Source organism: Barbus barbus, assembly GCF_936440315.1.
Source record: "Barbus barbus genome assembly, chromosome: 39".
In the NCBI taxonomy this organism is placed as follows: Eukaryota; Metazoa; Chordata; class Actinopteri; order Cypriniformes; family Cyprinidae; genus Barbus; species Barbus barbus.
Window position 1 is genome coordinate 11,198,051 of NC_136717.1, and position 17,843 is coordinate 11,215,893.

The following is a 17,843-nucleotide window of genomic DNA, read 5'->3' on the forward strand; positions in this document are numbered from 1 at the left end:
GATGTTTCGACCCTCAAGGTTATTACACCATTTTGTGTTTTTATGCAGAATAAATAAGCTTGGTGGGTTTCAAACGCTCACAGATCTCAACTTGTAGTGTCAATGATATTGTGACGGCATCAAATAATAATTGACTTCAGTTTTTGTACATTATTTAAGCTTGGATTCATCATTTTATGCTCAGACTGCCCATGATTGTTCCTTGATGAGTGAAATCAATGAGCTGTTTGGTGTATAAATCAAAAAACACAAGCTAAAAGCTTAATTATTCATAGACTGTTAAAGGTTTAATGTGCTGAGCTGGAGTTGTTGTGACAATTTTTTATGAATCATGGATAATTCATCAAAATTTTTTTAATATTATTACAATTTAAAATAACTATTTTCTATGTTAATATATTTTACAGTGTACTTTATTCTTGTATTTTTTAGAAGCCATAACTCATTGATCAATTTAAAGTTCAAGACAACAGCAGTTATTTGAAATAGGAATCTTTATATTATAAATGTTTTTACTGTTAACTTTTGATGTGTCCTTATAAGTATTAATTTATTTCTTATTAGTTTCTTTTTTGTAAATAAAAGTATACATTTTAAATAATAAAAATGATAAATAAAAACTTTTGCATGGTAATGGTAATTCAGTGTATGAGAAAAACAATAAGTGTGATATATAATGCAATAAAACCAATATGTTCCTTAACGAATTATTTTTAGCTGTAATAATACTAAATAGATCATTAATATTAAGTTATTAATCATTTTCAAAATCAATTCAGATTTATTAATACATTTGTTTGTTATTACATTAATATACTCTTGATAAGTAACATTAGAATATTATTGCAAGAAAAACCAATTAGACATGAATTCCCCTTCAAATCTTTCTCTCGTGTGTCTCATTAGCACTTCAAAGCATTTCATTCAAATCAAACCTTAATTTTAGCAGACCACAGTTCCATACTTCATACTTTTAATAATACAGTTTGCTGAACCTTGTCTTATCAGTCTTTGTGTTCTGAGGAAGATTTGGGAGGATGTCGGTGTGGTCAGTAGGAGGAGTGACCATGTGCTCTCTCATTGTTTTGTCAGGGTTCAGTGTGTGTGATGTGCTTTTTATAGCAGCGTGTTATAGATTTAGCTGCTGTAACCTCAGGCCGCAGCCACTGGCTGACAGAGCACTGTGATTGGTCAAGGCCTTCCAGCCCAGCCGGCCGCTTGCCCTCTCGGGGTCGAGACAATTAAAACATAAAGACAGTCTTCCTAGCTCACTGGACCAGAGCTCTTTCACCTCATCCACCCATCCATTCCTGATTCAGCTCTAAACATTCCCGCTCTTTACCCCTCCATCATTCATCATCCTGCACTATAGTCTATCTGTTTTTCTCCCGATGGCGGTCCTCAGCTCCCTGAACGCTGTTACATCACCACACAGCAACAGATGAGGCCGGACTGACTGACACTGCTGTGGGATTTACTACATTGATTCTGCTTATATGCACACACACACACATTCACACGCACACACTGCTCAAACACACGCATACACATGTACGCATACAAGCTAAACGCTCTTAATTACATGTGCATGCAGCACTTTGTGTCCAAGCAAATGTTCCTGCAAAACAAACATGCACAGGGGTGATGGCAAGGACACAACCTCAGGCCACATCTATTTTTGTTTGTTTATGTTCATATTTCTGTGTATTTCATTAAATGTAGCCACATTTCTGACAGTGAGTTGCAGCAGCAGCTCTGTGGATGAATTTGTTTGATATTTATGGGTCATAATGTGCATTTCTGTCGTCATTTATTTTAGTGCTAAACTCCACTTCTTGCGTCAATGACAATCTATAAATATATTAGAATATTAGTATACGTAGTATATTAGTAGCAATGGCAATGGCAATGGCAATCTATAAAAATATTAGTATATATAAATATATATATAAAGTGGTTATAAATTTGAAGTGGATCATAAAAGTTAATCAAAATAAATTTACATGTATATATTTATATTAATATAATTTATACTATATATAAATATATTTAATATTTATATAAACATTACATATTTTTCTTAAATACATGCATGTGTTTGTATTTATATACACATAATAAATATACACAGTACACACACATATATTATGTGAACAAAAACTTTTATTTTGGATGCGATTAATCACGATTAATCGTTTGACAGCACTAATATATATATTGTGGCAGGAGGAGCACACGACAGACACAGTGGGTGTGGTGTCAAGCCTCGGAGAGGTTTTTATTAAACAAATAAAGGGGGAAAATAAAGTGTCCAGGGAAAATAAAGTGTCCAAAGGAATGGGGAACCTGTTGTCCTCGCTGTGTCGCGGGGCTAGTGAAGGAGGGTAGTGTTCGTCAGGGAAGGGTCCAGGGAAGGGGCGGAGTCCGGTGGCCGCACGCGCTCCCCTCTCGGGCCGGGAGCGAGTGGCGGCGGCGTCTCTTGCGCTGCTTCGTCCATCTTCTGGGTTCCCGGCGCTTCTGGGGGACTCGACGGCCCGGCATCCTGGCTCCTCAGCCGCCTAACGGGTGCGGCAGTCCTCCTCGACGCTCCCTTCCTGGACCCACGAGGACACCAGCGTGCATGCACGGGGAAGAGACCGGTCTCCCGAGGAGAGGCGCGCTCGGCATTTAAACAGCGGCGGTGATGAGGCTCTATTCACATCAGGTGCGCCTCCTCACACGCCGCCAGCCCTAGGTGTTCAGCGCCCCTCCTCTCTCAGACACCCACTCCCGTCGGGAGCCTGGTGAAGGGCGGCGAATACGGGACGGGGTGGTAATGATGGACAGGGGGGAGGCAGCCGACTCGTCACAATATATATATATATATATATATATATATAATAGATTTGAAATATTATGACCCATTTGACCTTACTGGCGCATCCCAGATCTATGAAGCACAAAAGCATCAATCATGACGGCCTTTACACCCTGAATGAAATAACATGTTCAGCATAAACCAACATCTAATCAAGCGATCTGTCACACTAAACCAGATTCAAAGTTCAGCTGGGAGTTCAGTCTAAAAATATAAGATATTTGAGTAAGGCTGATGAAAACACTCATAAACTCTGCTAAAGCAGAAAATGTAAGATCAATACAACTGAAGGTGACTTACACATACTGTGCAGAGAGAGAGACTGTAGTAACAGACCCTGTAATGCTAAACTGCTATTTTTTAATCATTTAATAAAATAATCGACCCAGCACACACTGAGGAACAAACTCTGCAAGAGAAACTTTGTTTAAACAGAAAAAGTGCTTTGCACAGAAAAACCCTCACTAAACGCTTTCTCAATTGAAATGTCCACTAAATACTGCTTGTTCGAAGAATCTGAGCTTTCATGAAGTTTTAATCAGTGGGCAAATAAAACCAGGCCAAACGAGACAGAAGATCTGATTATGTTATTGCTACTCTCATTTTATAGCATATTTGCAGTAAATCAGATGTGACTGCAATCAGTAACTTCATTCCAGACTCTAACCCACCTTAGATATCAAAGAAAAACTTCAGACAATGAGCAGAGATTGAGAAGAGAGTGATAATTACCCTCAAACCCAGACTAATTAAAAGCTTCTGCTGATCTCTAAGCACCACACATTACAGCCGCATCAAACTCACATCAACACGTCTGAAACTTTAGAGCTCACGAGCTGAGCTTGTGTCCCTCAGCACATATTCAATCTGTCAATCAGCTGATACCAGGGAAAGATGTTAACCCGATGAGTTTTAAACTAGATTTTTGAAAGATTTATATTTTTTATTAATGTAGACACTCTTGTTTGTCCTTGTCTCATCAGCTTTAAAATGGTGAATTCACTTTAGCATTTATTTTCTTTTAATCATCTACATTTAGTTTGGTGCCATTGTTAGAAAAGCAGCATTTATTTGTGTGTGTTTTGTGCTTGCGTGCTCCTACAGTGTGACGGCCGGCCTGACATTTCGCCTAGCGGCCTAACGGTCCGTCTCCTCTCTGTCATAATCAATCCAATTATAAGATTACGTCACACTTTATTGAACAGTCCTCTGGGAGCCAGTTTGTCCAGATATAATCCGCATTATAAAATCAGACACTTCTGTTGTTTGTGAGCTGAGGGATTCTTGAGTTTTTCACTCTGCTCTTCTCACTGAGCCCCTCAAATCCCTCTTCAGCAGCATCACCATCCGTCTTAGGGGCTTTATCCTTAAAACCATTTAAAGAGGCCATAAATACTTAAATACCATCATCATTTCCATAGGGCTTCTTAAATCAGCATAAACAGACAGATGGCCATTAAACTACAGCTTCCCCCTATGATTGGTAGATGTGAATCTGATGGAGAAATGAAGCATTTATAAAGGGCACAGTTCTCTGTATTTTATATGTTTCTTTTTCTCTCTTTCACTTTACAGTTGATCCTAAACATCCAATCAGCACGAGCCGCCAGCCGTCTCACAGGTGATGAATGAGGCTCCAGTGCAGCTCTGACTAAACCAGTGACAGCGTTACTTTCTCAGACAAATGACTCTGATCTACGGCACAAACTGAGGCTGAATTAAAGCCTGTAATAGGAGTGAAGACGGGATCCTGCAATCAAACACAAAAGTGGGTGAAACTAAACTTCAAACACTTTCAGCACCACACACACACACACACACACACAAAGTAAAACTGCTCACAATAGCAGAAGTCTGGAGTGATGGCAGAACCACGAGCCCTGAGAATATGTGCTTGTGGCAATGTTTCTGCAACACCAATACTACGTACCTTATTGCACTTCCAGTGAGTGGCGCTAAAATGTGCTTTCAATACATTACCGTGAAACATTTTATTACATTGGTACAGGGACATATTGTGGTGGGTAAGAATTTAAATATCCAGTGAGTGTCAGTAAAAGGTTAATGCTCTATCATGTTGGAAATACCTTCTGCACCAAACCCAATTCTAAACTTGCCCAATAGTGTTAACAAATGCAAAAGTGTTACAAAGCTCATTCACTGATGCAACCATGATATTTTACACAAAAAGTGTTTGTTTTTCCTTCTTTGCAATATATAGTTTGTATATAGTATTTAAGTATCTTTATATTTGAAAAATAAATACAATATTATGATATTTTAACAGATTTTAATTAAAAAATAATGTATTACATTTATAATTTAATTAAAAAGTATAAACAACATGTCTTTTTAATATACACTTTCACGATATAAGCAGTTTTTTATACATTAGAAAATGTAAGATGATGGTCATTCTCAAAGGAAAATCATATTTGGGGTCACTGGCATCAAAATACCATTCGTCCTTCAAAAATGACCATGGTAATTTTTCTTTTTTTTTTTTACCATGGTAAATTTGTGACAAAAAAGTACTTTTTAATTAATGTGAAAAGACTCACTATAGGTCACCAACATATGTCGTATTTTGGATGCTGGAATTTCAATTTAGATTTATATCAATTTCTTTAACAAGCAAGAACTGAATTGGTTAACCAGCTTCAGCATTTAGTTGGTTAACATTATGGAAAACAATTGACCACCACTAACCAGCATAAACTGATAAAACTCATGCTGGTCTATGGCCTCTTCAGGAGGGGAAGAACTTGATCTTGATCTCACCTTGAAGGCGATACAGATACAGAAGTGTCAGACAGCAACTGATTAGCAGCTTCAGCACACCTGCAGTATGGCCAGAATATATCAGCCCTAGTCATAGCTGAGGATTATGGGAAAAACGACACTCACACAGAGGAAAAGATTACACGGGACACCAAACTCAACTGACATCACAAGCTTCCAGAAACATCACAGCCGTGTTCCCCTGCTGGATTTTTTTCTGTATAATCTGATGTCTGGATCCCTCAACCATCAGCAAACTTCCTTTTTAATCTTTTTAAAGGAAACAGCAGAGTTCCTCCTCGCTGTTCTGAATCTCCATCTCTGCTTCAGCTTCAGGTTTGAGTCTCAGCAGGAGGCGGACAGAAATGATGGACAGAATCGATAGAGACCAGAGGGCTGTAGATTTAAGAAGGAGGCTGATAGATGAAGAGACAAGAGGTCTGTGACATCGCCTTCGGCCTCCAAACAAAGCAAGACCTCGACTCAGCAGAAAGAGTGAAACACGGCTCCAGCTTTCATCATTTCTCAAGCGCGCCGAAAACACACACAGCTGTGATTAAACACACTAAAGGTCACTGTGTTTCCTTGAATACAGCCACACTGCTGCTGCCAGAGCTCTGAAAGCAGAAAATCAAGACCGAAGAACTCAACGCAAGAAATGGCAAGTGTGAAAAATGAAAACATATTGCACATAGTGGAAATGTTGGATCACTCTTCATACTGTAGTGTACTCACAAGAATCACACGAGAGACACGAGAGTCCATTCATTCCAGCAGAGTGAAGGATTTTTTTGTGAAGGATACATACAATCTGTTAAAAAATGTCATGTGGGAGAATAATTTGCTATGAATGTTGATGAAATAAAATGACATAAGACAAATACCCTTAAATAAATGTATTATTATTATTATTATTAAATAAATAAATCATAAAATAATTTATATCAACATTCATCAGGCTTCAGGAACGTGTGTATCATGTCTTAAAATGTAAGCAGGTTTCTCACCAGACTTAGGTTTCTCTATAACAACGGCTCTCACTTTTCTAGATGATGAAGGCTCATATAATATTAATAGAGAAGCTGCAGACACCTGTATGTTTATTAGCATCTTCCAAAAATGAATGTGACAGCTCAAATGATTCATGGCACCTGAGAAGCAGCAGTGTCAAGCGTCTGCTTTGATCATGTGACCTTGTGTGATCTAATAGCTTTCTATGATAAACAGCAATATAAAGCACACTCACACACACACTCGTATTAATTCACTGTGAATGAGCTCTCTTGTAATGGAAAGCAATATAAAGGTCTCAGTCAGCGCTGGGAAGTTATTCATTAAAATGTGAAGAAAGTTAATAATGGTCGGATTTCTCCTTTTATACCAGACGAATTGAGAAACTGAGATTCCTGATGCTTGTGATGAGGATTTTGGTTTTGTGCTCCAAAAAAAAGAAAGATATATAACCAAAATGAACTCATCAATCATAACGGATTTTACACATTTTACAATAACGGATGCTGCTGGAATTAATGAATCTGAACCTCCTTCTTTTGAAAAGTCAATTCACATTAGCGCCCTACCATACTACTCATACTTCTGTTGCAGTGTGCAGTATATTTATTGTATACAGATTTTCATTCTCTATTTTCTGTCAGCTATTCGGGTGACCAAACGTATATTGTTGCATAATCTGTTTTAAATAAGAGGTAGTATTCAGTCTGTACTGCACAGTATGTAGTAAGCAGTATGCTATTATTAAATTTTGAACGTGGACACTCTTAGGGAACTTCAAAGGTCAAAGGTCAAGTTTGAGAAGCACTTGGTAAACACTCGGTAACTCATTCCTCTGTAAAAGAAGAGAGATGGAGAGTGTCTGTTAACATTCATCAGACATACATCAGCTTTGTGATTCTTTTATAATGTGCCTCATTTTTCATCTCTAGTGAAATACCCTTCAGTTTTATGGCCGTCACTTTCACACCGATGGTGAGTCGCTTTCAAAACTCCCCTCGTCCGACCTTGATGATTAGCTTTAATGAATTCTAGAAGAGATTACCATTATCCTTGGGATTTTTTGTATTAAGGGCCCGACCCAGAACATTCACACAGAGATGGGCAGAGATAGTGATCGAGACTCAAAAATGAGGTATTTTAAAGTGCAGTTTATGCTTCAATTTTTGAAAAAGTAGTGAGGGATGATGGGTAGATTTTGTGAGTCAAGTTTGGGAGAGTAAGGACACTGAAAGAGCAAGTAAGAAAAAAAGAAAAAAAGCGAGACAAAGGAAACTATAGAGAAATGACAGTGTCACAATTGTACTGAAAATAAATACAGTAATAATACTAATAATGACGTGTAGAATAGAGCGTGACAGCACAGTGAAAGGTGAACTTGCAAAGGACAGAAGAAATTAAATCCTTCAAAACAGGAAAATAAAAAATAAGGTCTCATCCACCTTAAAACAATCACTCACCTCAGAAAATATTGTACATGCTGCATCTGAAAGTGTGTCTGCTGTACGTGAGCATCAGATGTCCTCAGACGTCCTGCTGTCAATCTTTAATGTCTCAATCTCTCAGATTAATACTCATAGTTTGATCTCCAGATCTGGAGCTGTGTCACTGATCTCCCAAGACTGAGGAAATTACCCAGAATGAGCACTGTAATCTCATCAAGTAGGGGTGCCCCAAAGGTGACTGTGATAAATGTCATCATTCCCATCATGCAGTGGGTTGAAATCAATCTCAAGTTCATAAGTGTGTGATCTGATCTCTAGGTACATAAGCTTTATATGATTCAGCCAGAGGAACTTGTTCCTGGATCAACATGCAGGAAGTTCAAAAGGAAAAACAGCCAGAGCAATGAATGGCACTGGGATTTGATTGGACTGATTAGTTGGTGTTGGACTGGATCTCTTCCCAGTGTCCGGCTCATACACACACACACACACACACACACACACACTGCTGATCCTTTCAGCACTTTTAACAGCAAAGGCAGATTAACCATCTACATTTGTCATGCATTCGATTTCCATTTGCTTTTGTCCGTATCTGTCACTCGCATGCTGCTGTCAAGACTTAGAAGAGTCCGGAGCGACCTGGCCTCTTTTTGATAGATCATTGATCTCTCTCTGAGAAGCACTTACTATAGATCAATATCTAAGAAAGATCATGTCTCTTAAAGGATGTGCTAAATGCTACTTCAAACACTCACAGACTCTTTCTCTTGACGAACAGATGATGTGCTGCATAGAAGCAGATTATATTGACAGCAGACAAAACAACCAGCTGGCAAGTCAAAATTAAAATAAGAATAAATACATATGACAATGAAGCATGCTTTAATTGACAAAATGATATTTAATACCAAAAATATAAATAATATTTTATATTTTCACTCAACATATATATTTTTCATTTAATTGGATGCCACTCATGTGACATGCTACCATTTAAAGCATTTATCATTGCACATATGTTTAAAATATAAGCTAAATATTTAAGAAATCTATACTGTGCGTTATCCAATAATCAATATAGGCTAGTATTTTATATGAATTTCTTCAGTTCCCTATAGCTGGCTGCTCACTCAAACTACCATCTGAAGAGTCCATTTTATCATCCTACTCTGAGCAGCATCTCATTTGATATACAAATTGACTCGGTGTTTGAGCACTAGACGGTGAAAAAGGCTCTTGTTTTCTGTAGAATTCAACTTAGTCTGAGAATTAGCCGTCAAGTGTTTTTGCGGCACACAGATTTGTGGGGGTGAAATGTCTAAAAGAAAGTGACTGCAAACGCTCACTGATAACTGATGCATTTATTTATCCATTCAGTGGGTAAAGAGCATCCTCACATCAACTCCCAAAAGCATCAGACAGTTTGATTCTTGCATCTGAGGACACTTGATGCAAGAATCACTTGATGCAAGAAGCTAAATGGATGAAGGGTGTCGTGGATGCAAACATACTCCGCCCTTATTCTTCATGGACTTTCATTCATCTTATTATCATTCTGCATGTGACTCTTCTAGAAGCTTTTGTGTCAAAGGCATGAAACTGATTACTGGTCATCATACGACAGTATTAACTGCTACCCCACAACAAAGTCCATTTTCTCCTCTGGTTTACATCATTCCTTGAATCTCTTTTTCAACCTCTCTGAGAGCGAGAGTGAGAGGGTGAATGAAAGAGAGGAACAGAGAAAAAGAGATTGGCAAATGAGAGACAAAGAGCCACCAAACAGTCACAGTAGATGGCGGCTCTGATTAAGTTGCTCTAATTGGACTCTGCTTCAGATTCAGCAGGTGAACAATGGCTCGCTTTGATGAATGAGTCGTGTTGCTCTTTGAGCCGTCGCTTCTCAATCTGAGAGAAATCGTTACGCCATTAGCGACGGATCACATGCCAAGAGCCACAGATACAAAGAACTTTAAGTCAAAGAAGCAACAAAGCAAATGACTTAAAATCTCTCAGTTTGAAGAAACCAGAGTGTGAGGAAATTATTTCAACTGCTGTAACAAGTTTTAAAACACGTCTGAGATGTAATCTGTCCTTAACCTGTACGATCTGATTTTATTTCTCTTTTGCATGAGTAGAATGACAGAATGTCCCTGTTTCGAGACCAGAGGGGCTGCAACTGCTCCAACACTCAACACACAGATGGTGCCTTTATGTAACAGACACATTCATTACATGCACATGATTTCTCATATGAAGCCGCACTTAAATTTAGCAATGACATGCAACATTACGATGAATGTGTCAAAAGTATCTTAAGGTCACCAACTCGGTTTCAAAACAAACAGTTTCTTTGCACAAGCAGCATCCTTGATGTGACATTTGAACAGTAGACGTGAGCATATTTTTAGCAGGTGACAAAATGAAGGTTGTGAAAATCTGCAGCCTCATTAAAGTGTTCGACGTGTTTTAGAAGATTCAGTGAAACGATCCTATAGGACGTCAATCAATAGAGCAGCAGTAATGAAAAATACTCATTAGCTGCACGAGGGCATGTTAAGAGGTTTTAAAAGATGCCGTTCCTGATCTGATACTGTAGGTCACATGATATAAAACAGTCTGTAAACAAGTTATAGATTATCACATATCCTGCATAGAATACCAGCAGTATAATGCATAAGATTAGAGACTAAGCCACTATATCATATAATAACCGTTGTGAAAAGGACGTAAATTTATTTTCATATTTTCATAACATTTTCAAATAGCATACTTTATTATTTTAAGGTCCAGTTCTTGATATTAACAAACCATTAACTATGACTTTTGGCTCAATAAACTCCTAATTTTCTGCTCATTAATAGTTAGTAAGGTAGTTGTTAAGTTTAGGTAATGGGTAGGATTAGGGATGTAGAATATGGTCATGCAGAATATGTGTTTTTTCTATACTAATAAATAGCCAATATGTTAATAATAGGCATGCGACTAGTTAATACTGAGAATTGGTCCCTATACCAAAGTGTTACCCTTTAATATATTGCAAACTTAATGTAATGTTTTCATACTTTAATTGCATGTCATTTAGAATTAAATTAAAATGTATTATATATTATATTTTAAATTTATATTAAATGCAGTTGGCTAAATTTTGTAGAGCTTTTTTGACCAACTTACTGTAAGTACAGCTTTATATGCAAGTTGCAGGTATGCAATAATTATTTTAATTGTTCTTGAAATATGGTTAAACTGCAATATCGAATGTACCAACAAGCATTTATCAAAACCAGTCATAAGGGTCCATTTTTGCTGAATAAATATGCTTTCCATTGATGTATGGTTTGTAAGGATAGGACAATATTTGGTCGAGAAACAACTATTTGAAAATCTGGATTCTGAGGGTACAAAAAACAAAAATCAAAATACTGAGAAAATCACCTTTAAAGCTGTTCAAACAAAATCCAAAATTAAATTTTAATATATTTGGGAAATTCACAAAATGTCTTAATGGAACATGATCTTTACTTATTATCCTAATGATTTTTGGCATAAAAGAAAACTTGATAATTTTGCCCCATGCAATGTATTTTTGGCTATTGCTACAAATATACCTGTGCTACTTAAGGCTGGTTTTGTGTTCCAGGGTCACTTATGGTAAACTTAAATATACTTTAATGTCATTTCTACTAAAATTTGTATGCCATTTACATATATTTGTAATTACACATTTGTAATGATGAAGTTGCAATTTAGCACATTTAAAATATATTAAGTTTAAATGTAATATCAAACACACTGCAGGCTAAAATTATCATAATTACTTTTATATATACTTCTAATAATATGTGCTTTAATATGTAGCATAAATGTACTACTTTAAATCATGAAAAAAAGATTATCAAAACAATGATTTAAAATATACTTTAAAGTGACACTTTTAATTTGACATTTTTACAAAGTGCACTTTTTTTTAAATATATACTTACATGTTTCATAATATATATTATTATATTATTACAAGTGTACATGCAAAAGCACACTTCTTTTTCACATGCTAACATTACCAAGAGTGCTACATTTTCCTGACTACCACTAAATATATAAGCTTTAATTACAGATTTTGGAAAATCCATTGTGTTTTGGTACATACTTGCTGGTCTAAGATGGCCGTTAGCTGCTGCAAACTACTGCAGCATACCGACTGCCATGTTCCATAACACAGCTGACAGCTTAAACTGGATTTACCAGGAGGTGAAAATGAAAATGAAAGAAATTCAGAAAGAAAATGACTTGGATGCTGTGTGTGTGTGTGTGGGGGGGGGGGGGGGGGATTAACCCTATTAGCAAACTGAGCAAATGCTTCCCAGAGAGCGTTTAAGAGAGTAAGGAAATATCACATGCATTTCACACTCAAATACACATTTACACGCAAATGCACAAACACACACATTTACAGAGGAAGTGAGCAGGCGGGGGAGGAGAGTGAAAGACAGACAGACAGAAGCCCAGAGAGATTGATGACTATATTCAAATGAATACAGAGAACTGACAGGAACCCAATGGAGCGAAACACTGGCACAGAGAGAGTCTGATGTGAGCCAGTCCAGCACAAGCGCACGCACTCTTACAACAACATACAGTAGCACACACATCAATACAGTGGCAAACGCACACTTTAACACCACACGCATGGTGTGTGCTCCAATTCCCAAGACCAAACACAACCACAAACAGCCTAAAATGCTTTTAGGATCAATAAACGCAAGAACGGAGTTGCCACTGACACTCCTTCACCTCTTTAGATGAGCACAAGAAAAGGAAGTCAAAGAAACAATTGGGAGTACAAATGGAACATTGAATCACCTGGTTTCCCATGAGAAGAACATTTATTGCCCGTTTCAAAAGCATCACTGAAGCCAGACAAAGCTGAAGACATTTCACCGCCGTCTTACCTAATTTAGGGAGGGAATATTTGACTTTGAAGTAATCCTGGTAAAACCGCAGGAGTCTCTTGGTGATGTGCAGAGCGTAGTCCCCTGATCCGCTCTGGATGGCGTCAGGTCTGGCGTACAGCCGAATCTACAACAACGCAACATAAGAGGAGAGAGAACAAAAATAAAAGTGTGTCAGGTGCTGAATCTATGGCTCTTGTATGGCTCTGGGTTTATTCCTAACCTGAATCCCCTGAAGGGTTATAAAGGTTATGGACTTGAAAGATTAACTTCCAAGGGTAATCCATGGCGAACACATCTGCCAAATGCCTTCATCTGGCTTGTGAATATTGCATTTGTCTTTCAAGTGTACTTTTCTCCACACCTCATCCACTGAGCAAGACATTAAAAAGTATTACTGTCACCTATACTCCACAAGTTAAAAATCTTTTCATTTTCTTCACAGACTACAGGAAGATGAGCTTCAGTAGTCACTGTTTTTAATTACAGAATTTTTAGTTAAAAACTACACTACCCATAATACCTACCTGGTCTCATGGCATAAACATACCTGGGGGCACTTTTTAGCGAGGCGCGAAATACATACCAATAACTGCATATCACTGAAGTTTCCATAAGAAATGAACGCTAGAGGCAGTAAAACTCCAACGCCTTTTATTCCTTCTCACACAAATTTACAGAGTTTCAATTAATAAGGTGTAATTTTTGCACAATTACTTGAAGAATAACATGTTATGACTTCAAAACAATATTAATATGCTGGGAGATTTGAAAACTGATACTTTTGAATGTTAGCATCACACATATCCAGCTTCATATCTATGGGTTCATAGACGGTAGGTTTGTTTGGTAGCTCACAGAGTACGGAGACGTACTTGAGAGGTGAGGAGCTCCGGTTCGAATCACGTGTAACTACAGTTCGACAAAACAAATCTTACCTGTTACAAAGTTACAAATCTCAAAGTCCACTCCAAAGGGAGATATTTCATTTTTTAAAAATCGCTTTTCAAGAACTACAACGAATGGCTCGTTTGGACTACAAAACGACTACATAAGTTATTTTCCTCTATTTGTGATATCACAAAAATAAATCCTACCTACTGAAATTCGAATGTTTGGCGGGTGGGGAGAACGCTTGGTTGAGCACTGCACGTTTCAAAATCAAAACTCGGTGCAGGTATTTTTATATCACTGTAACAATAATGTTACCACTTTAATATGTCTTGCAATATCCGTGCGTGCAAAGGTTCTGCGCAATCCTCTTGTTCAATATTCTTGAGGTCTGACTTGATATTGCAATATTGACAAACTTGCTGTTTTGGCAAGGGGCGGGGCAGTACTGAAACACTGTCTAAGCTGTTCGCCAATGACAACAGCTAACCAATCACAACACATTTAATTTTTCGGAAGGTGGGCCTTCATCAAACTCGGAACTAATCGAGCCAATTGTGCCAGGCTGGGGAGGAAGGTATTGTAATAATGTAAATTATGTGAAAAATAATGTGATTTTCGAACTACCAAGCATGAGAGCATGTTCTAGTACACCCCAAAACAAAATCAAGACTTTCTAAAAGAGCATAATAGGACCCCTTTAAAGCGTTGAGAATGTCATAAAAATAGTAAGACTAAAGTAAAATGAATAATTTCAATATATTGTTTTTTTGTTTATAATGAACATTTTGTACCACTGTTTCTGATTTGCAATACTTCATGGGATAGGTAGTTAATTCACTCATAAAAGATGTAGCTGCAGTTGTAGATCCAGATGTAGCTGCAAAAGATGTAGATCCAGTTTTCATATACTCAAAATCAAATCGAAGTTCGTAATTTTTTGATTCACCTCAGTGAAGTGAGTTGGTGAGTTGGTTTGATATACAGCCTAATTTTTTATTGAACAACTCGTTTAAAATCGACTGGGAAATATGTATATATATATATATATATACACTTCCAGAATCAATGCCATTGAAAAAGTAGGCAGCCTGTTCTACTGGAGTTATGGCACCTTTAAATGAACTGATTGCACTTTTATAAACCATAATGTTATTGGACTGTAACTGCTGAAAACTCCTTCATACATTTATGTTTAAAATTTGATTATTTCCATCAATTGTAAGCCAGCTGTTTAATAAAATAGCATTGTAGACATTTGTCTTTGGAAACAAATTAGATTTCCATGAAAAAGCAAAGACAAAACATTTGCATTATCTGAACTATGCATGTGAGAGAAGAAGTGAGAGAGAGGGGAGAGAACAAGTGTGAGAGAGAACGTGTGTGAGGTGTGGCTCTGTGGGAAATGTATTTCCACAGTAAAAATGATCGTGGACTCTTTTAGCCGAAGGCTGATGCCAGGCATGGGTTTCTGAACGGGAATCCATCTAGTCAGAATGAATGTCCTCCTACACTAACAGAGTTACAGTGCAAAACAAGCAGGAGGAAAGGCTTTGTTTCAGAGCCTGGCAGCAATGCACATTGAATTATGTGTTGTTTACCTCACATGTTGCTGGCGTATCGATCAGCTCTATGTCTGATATAAAGAAGAATGGGTGGCACTTAGGGCTGTGGAAATGATTCAAAGCTCAATCAAATCAATGTAATTTTAAAACAACCTGTAATTAGACAAAGCGCTCAAGTTGACAATCAAGAGAAGCTTCGTTAATCAGCCGGTGTGGAGATTGTTCCATCTGACTCACTGACTCAATGCTCACTGCTTCATTTGTTTGTTTGGTTGGTTTTGTTGAAGGCAGACAGAGACTTAAATGGGGTTAATTGAACTTTAATAGAGAGTCTCTTCATGCACGGCTGCTCGACATTGATCCACTAACAAGCTCTTTCTGATGAAAAAATGAAGTTTTAGTCAACACACTCAGCACTTGACCTGATATCAACAACCTGTTGAGTAATTATTCTATATATGTATAAACTGTGTCAGATACTTTAGGCGCTTTACAATTCATTTATCTAAATGCTTTTCTAGCTTTTCTACAAAATTTGATTACTTATTAGAATTTCTAGCTAGTCACCAGCTTGTGTTGTGTAGACTAGTTAGACTGGTTTAACAGCTCAACCAGAACCAAACCGGCATAAATCAGCCTGCATCAGCATGGACACTCATGCTGGTACAATGATATTTTAATTTTGAAACCCACATAGACGTTTCAAGGCATTTGTATTCTACAGCTAAAATCATGATTTTGTCCAATAAATGCACTAAACATGCTTTTTGATCAGGCTGAGGAATTTCATGAATATGTAATAAGCATATTTAGTATAGTGGTGTTGAATTTTGATTAGATATTACAAGAACATTTTAATGATAAGATAAATAAAAACTGACTGACACTAAACCAGTGGATTTAATAATGGCTGCTTTTATGAATGAAATATGCTGATTTAAGTTAAGTAATTAACCATTTTCTCTTATTTTAGCAGTTCAAATAATTAAAATTACACTTGGTCAGAAAGGGAAACTCTGATGAGTGTTAGTATATTTATGTGCCAGAAATCATGAGTCTGAAGGGCCTGAGGGTCAGATTGTAATATGTGACTCACTAGAGAGTGTCCAATGGTCAATACAGGTGAAACAAAGGTCACGTTCACCAAAATAGATGTGTGTGTGATGATAAAGACTCAGCATTATTCACACACAGCAGCAGGTTGACTAAACCCTGTAGGCTGGTAAAGAGAAACGATCCATGATGAAACAAATGATCCAAGCTCAGACTTCAAATCATTTTGGAGAGCGGGCCACAGACGGCACGATCATTTACTGTCTGGTTCGAGAAATAAATGTGTCTGTGGCTTAGACATCACTCCCAGAGGTTGCAGAGCATAGAGGGTTGTATCTGAAATTGTTGGTCATAACTGGACATAATGTGAGGTACGGAAAATAACAGTTAAATTGAATTAATTCAAAACTGCAAGTTGTACTAGTCTTAATGGAGCATTCAAGTTACAATCTGATTTTACAGCAGAACAACCAATAAAAATCAACAATTAGCAGTTATGTTCATGTTAATGGAGTAGATTTTTTGAGGGAATGTTTAAGACTGTAGCCAAACGAAGCACCTCTAAACCAATGAGCTGAACCACTTAAATTCCCATCAAACTGAATGAGCTGTCCAACTCCCAAACAGACCCAACAAACAAACAGAACTAATTAACAAACAGAACCAGTGAACAAGCATACCAAACACCCAAGCATAAAAAAACCTTTAAACTAACAGAACAAAGATCTTTTATTGTGTATGGTAAGTTATTGCCTTTTTTGTAGTAATTTATGACAATGTATAGGTCCATGAGAATTTTAAAAGTCCCATTGACTTTGTTGTGTAACTCTAGTAATGTTAACTCGAGGTTACATGCATGTTCCACTGCAGTCCATGAATCACTAGTCTCATACAGAAGTCAGTTAAAAACCAAAGAAATTTGTGTTAGTCAGTGAATTACGTTAAAACGCGTCAATTCGAAATTTGCATTAGGAAAAGTTCAGACATAATTTGTCACCCCCCTCATTTAAGTACGATCAGGTTACACTTACCGCGACTTTCAAAACATTACATGAAATAAATCGTGTTGAGTGACACGGAAAAAAAAAAATAGTGTGAAAACCAATCAATAAACTATACATTTCGTGACTATAACACCTTGCCTTGAGATTACTGGACCAACCAAAATTGCCCTAAACGCATAATGTTACAAGGAGCTGTTACAAAGGAACGTTTATACCTTCTACAGTTTACGTTAATCTTTGTGGATTACACAAGTGTTTTTTCTCAGATATATTACAAAACTGAG

General features: G+C 37.2%; 1 protein-coding gene across 1 annotated transcript in view; it reads right to left on the reverse strand.

Moving 5' to 3' along the window:
* The window catches only part of LOC306858358 (thyrotropin-releasing hormone-degrading ectoenzyme-like), a 120,485-nt gene that overhangs the window by 90,820 nt on the left and 11,822 nt on the right, over positions 1-17,843 (reverse strand). The window contains exon 3 of the mRNA XM_079398864.1: positions 13,047-13,173. Coding sequence (XP_079254990.1) covers positions 13,047-13,173 — 127 coding nt within the window. The remainder of the gene's footprint in view (positions 1-13,046; positions 13,174-17,843) is intronic.